Raw genomic sequence first — 1,954 nt, forward strand, 5'->3', positions numbered from 1 at the left:
TTATATTTTGTGTATATTTTATTCAAATTTGGTGCTTTATCCATAGGACCTGTTTTGTCCCTATTCTCAAGAATCACTGGTATACATACATGTGTTTACGAGTGTGTATGGGTGTGAATTTGCACGCTCATACAAACCATTGAGGTGTGTCTTATTAAATTCCCTCTGAATATCATTGATGACCACACTCTAGTCCGGTAGGTGGCGGTAAATGCATCTTAAGTAGGTTGCTATCCACCTATAAAATACAAAAGAAGAAGAATGTCATTCTCTGTACTTCCAGCAGATGGCGGGAGCGGCCTACAGCATGTAATCGGCTCCTGTGAGCTTAACGGAGAAGAAGGGTACCCGCTTCTGGTGAACTGATGGAAACGCGGTTCGTGTAAAGCCCACTCTACCCACTCTAACTTTAATTTTTTCTTGTGGACAGAGGTGAGGAAGACGCCATTAACAGATTGAATTATTCCAGGTAGTCTCCGGTGTTTCATAATGAACTTCCGTCCAGCTTATAGCAGCTGTTGTCAGTTTAAACGGCTATAGCTAACCACCGTTAGCTGACTCAGGGTGTTCGGCCTCCCCCTCTCTGCAGTTCAATAGTTTATAACTCCTCCTTGTTTCCAGTGCGGTTTGCTTTCTTACAGAACCGATTAAAATAGTTAACGAAAATGTTTCTGATCAGTTAGCATCAGGATAAAAACTTGCCTGTGTTTGTTTTGCAGCTCCAGGTGGAGCTGAGGAACATGAGCAGCCAAAGCTTACAGCAGCCCAGCTTCCTGCTGGTGAGTCGCATCTAACATCAGCAAACAGCTGCAGCTAAGTTAGGATATCATGCAAAATTCATTCGTGTCACTGATTAAATGAAAAAAGGGAGATACATACTGTGTTTGGTTATGTTTTGGTCTACAGCATCATGCAGAGACTCCTTTACTGAATCTACTGAAAGTTACCCATAAAGCAGCTGATTGCTCACAGGATTCTGGATTCCAGCATAAGAAAAGCCTCTTTGCTGTTGTTTATAGATATTCACCAGTTAAAACTCAATGAATATGATCATAAGTTTCAGCTGCTGAACATCTCCATGATGACCTAAGACTCTGTTACTGTCTCTGATTCCCAGCAAAGCAGTCATTAATCAGCAGCAAAAGTAACAGGGACCTTGTGATAGTTTAGTGGAAGGAAGAACTGTGGTGTAATAAGATGCTGGGATAACCTCTGCCTTGAGATTGTCAACAAATGTCCTTTTAAGAGTTTTTGGGTGATTCACAAGGACTTCTATATTCTTATTCTTTAAATAGTTGTGCTAATTTTCTTCCTGTTTTTATGTTTGTTACCGTGTTGTTTCAGGCAAACCTCAAAGCAGACGCCACCACCAAACCTCTGATCCAGCGATGCCAGGACCTGCTGAAGATCATAGACGAGTATCCCGCTAAGGTACTTCAATGTGTTTACTTAGAGATGCACAAAATATCAACATCACCGCGATACATGAAACTGGGCCGATTTTAGCAACCAATGTTTCTTTCCATCTTATTGATTACTATATCTGAAGGTAATGTGATGATAATAGTGATGCACCAAAGGATTGTGGATGTTTTTCAGTAACAGCAATATTAATTTAAATATTGACCCAAATTTTCATATTGGTACACACTCATTTTATTTGATAAACCAACCTGAAATATTTCACAGTTATAAAACGAATTTCTGGTTTTCTTCATTTTAGTTTAGATTTTTTTACAAGTGAGAATCTGACAAGTGTAGAAGTCTCTTTAAACTCTCGGATGGGTTTAAAACACAATTTCCTTAATCAGTGCCAGTTTCCTTAATTTTGTGAAATTGGTGATCGGCCGATACTTGCTGATCTCATCTTCTTGAACAAAGGTCTAAAAATCAAACACTGTCGTCTTCTGCTCTGCAGTGACAGGTTAAACCATTAGCCCCGCCCACCAGGTAA

The 1,954-nt window shown here is 39.9% G+C and overlaps 1 protein-coding gene across 11 annotated transcripts in view; it reads left to right on the top strand.

Annotated features, from left to right (window-relative positions):
• Nucleotides 1-289: 289 nt before the first annotated feature.
• The window catches only part of smpd4 (sphingomyelin phosphodiesterase 4), a 20,810-nt gene continuing 19,145 nt past the window's right edge, over nucleotides 290-1,954 (top strand). For 9 of the 11 annotated variants that reach the window (XM_015026167.1, XM_015026171.1, XM_015026173.1 and 6 more), the window contains exons 1-3: nucleotides 333-432; nucleotides 720-779; nucleotides 1,345-1,431. In XM_015026167.1, coding sequence (XP_014881653.1) covers nucleotides 741-779; nucleotides 1,345-1,431 — 126 coding nt within the window. In that variant the 5' untranslated portion in view covers nucleotides 333-432; nucleotides 720-740. Of the gene's footprint in view, nucleotides 470-719; nucleotides 780-1,344; nucleotides 1,432-1,954 lie in introns of all 11 variants that reach the window. The other 2 variants (XM_015026169.1, XM_015026168.1) reach the window with 2 other exon arrangements.

Source organism: Poecilia latipinna, unplaced genomic scaffold (genome assembly GCF_001443285.1).
Source record: "Poecilia latipinna isolate Pla-1442-1.1 unplaced genomic scaffold, P_latipinna-1.0 Scaffold4593, whole genome shotgun sequence".
Lineage (NCBI taxonomy): Eukaryota > Metazoa > Chordata > Actinopteri > Cyprinodontiformes > Poeciliidae > Poecilia > Poecilia latipinna.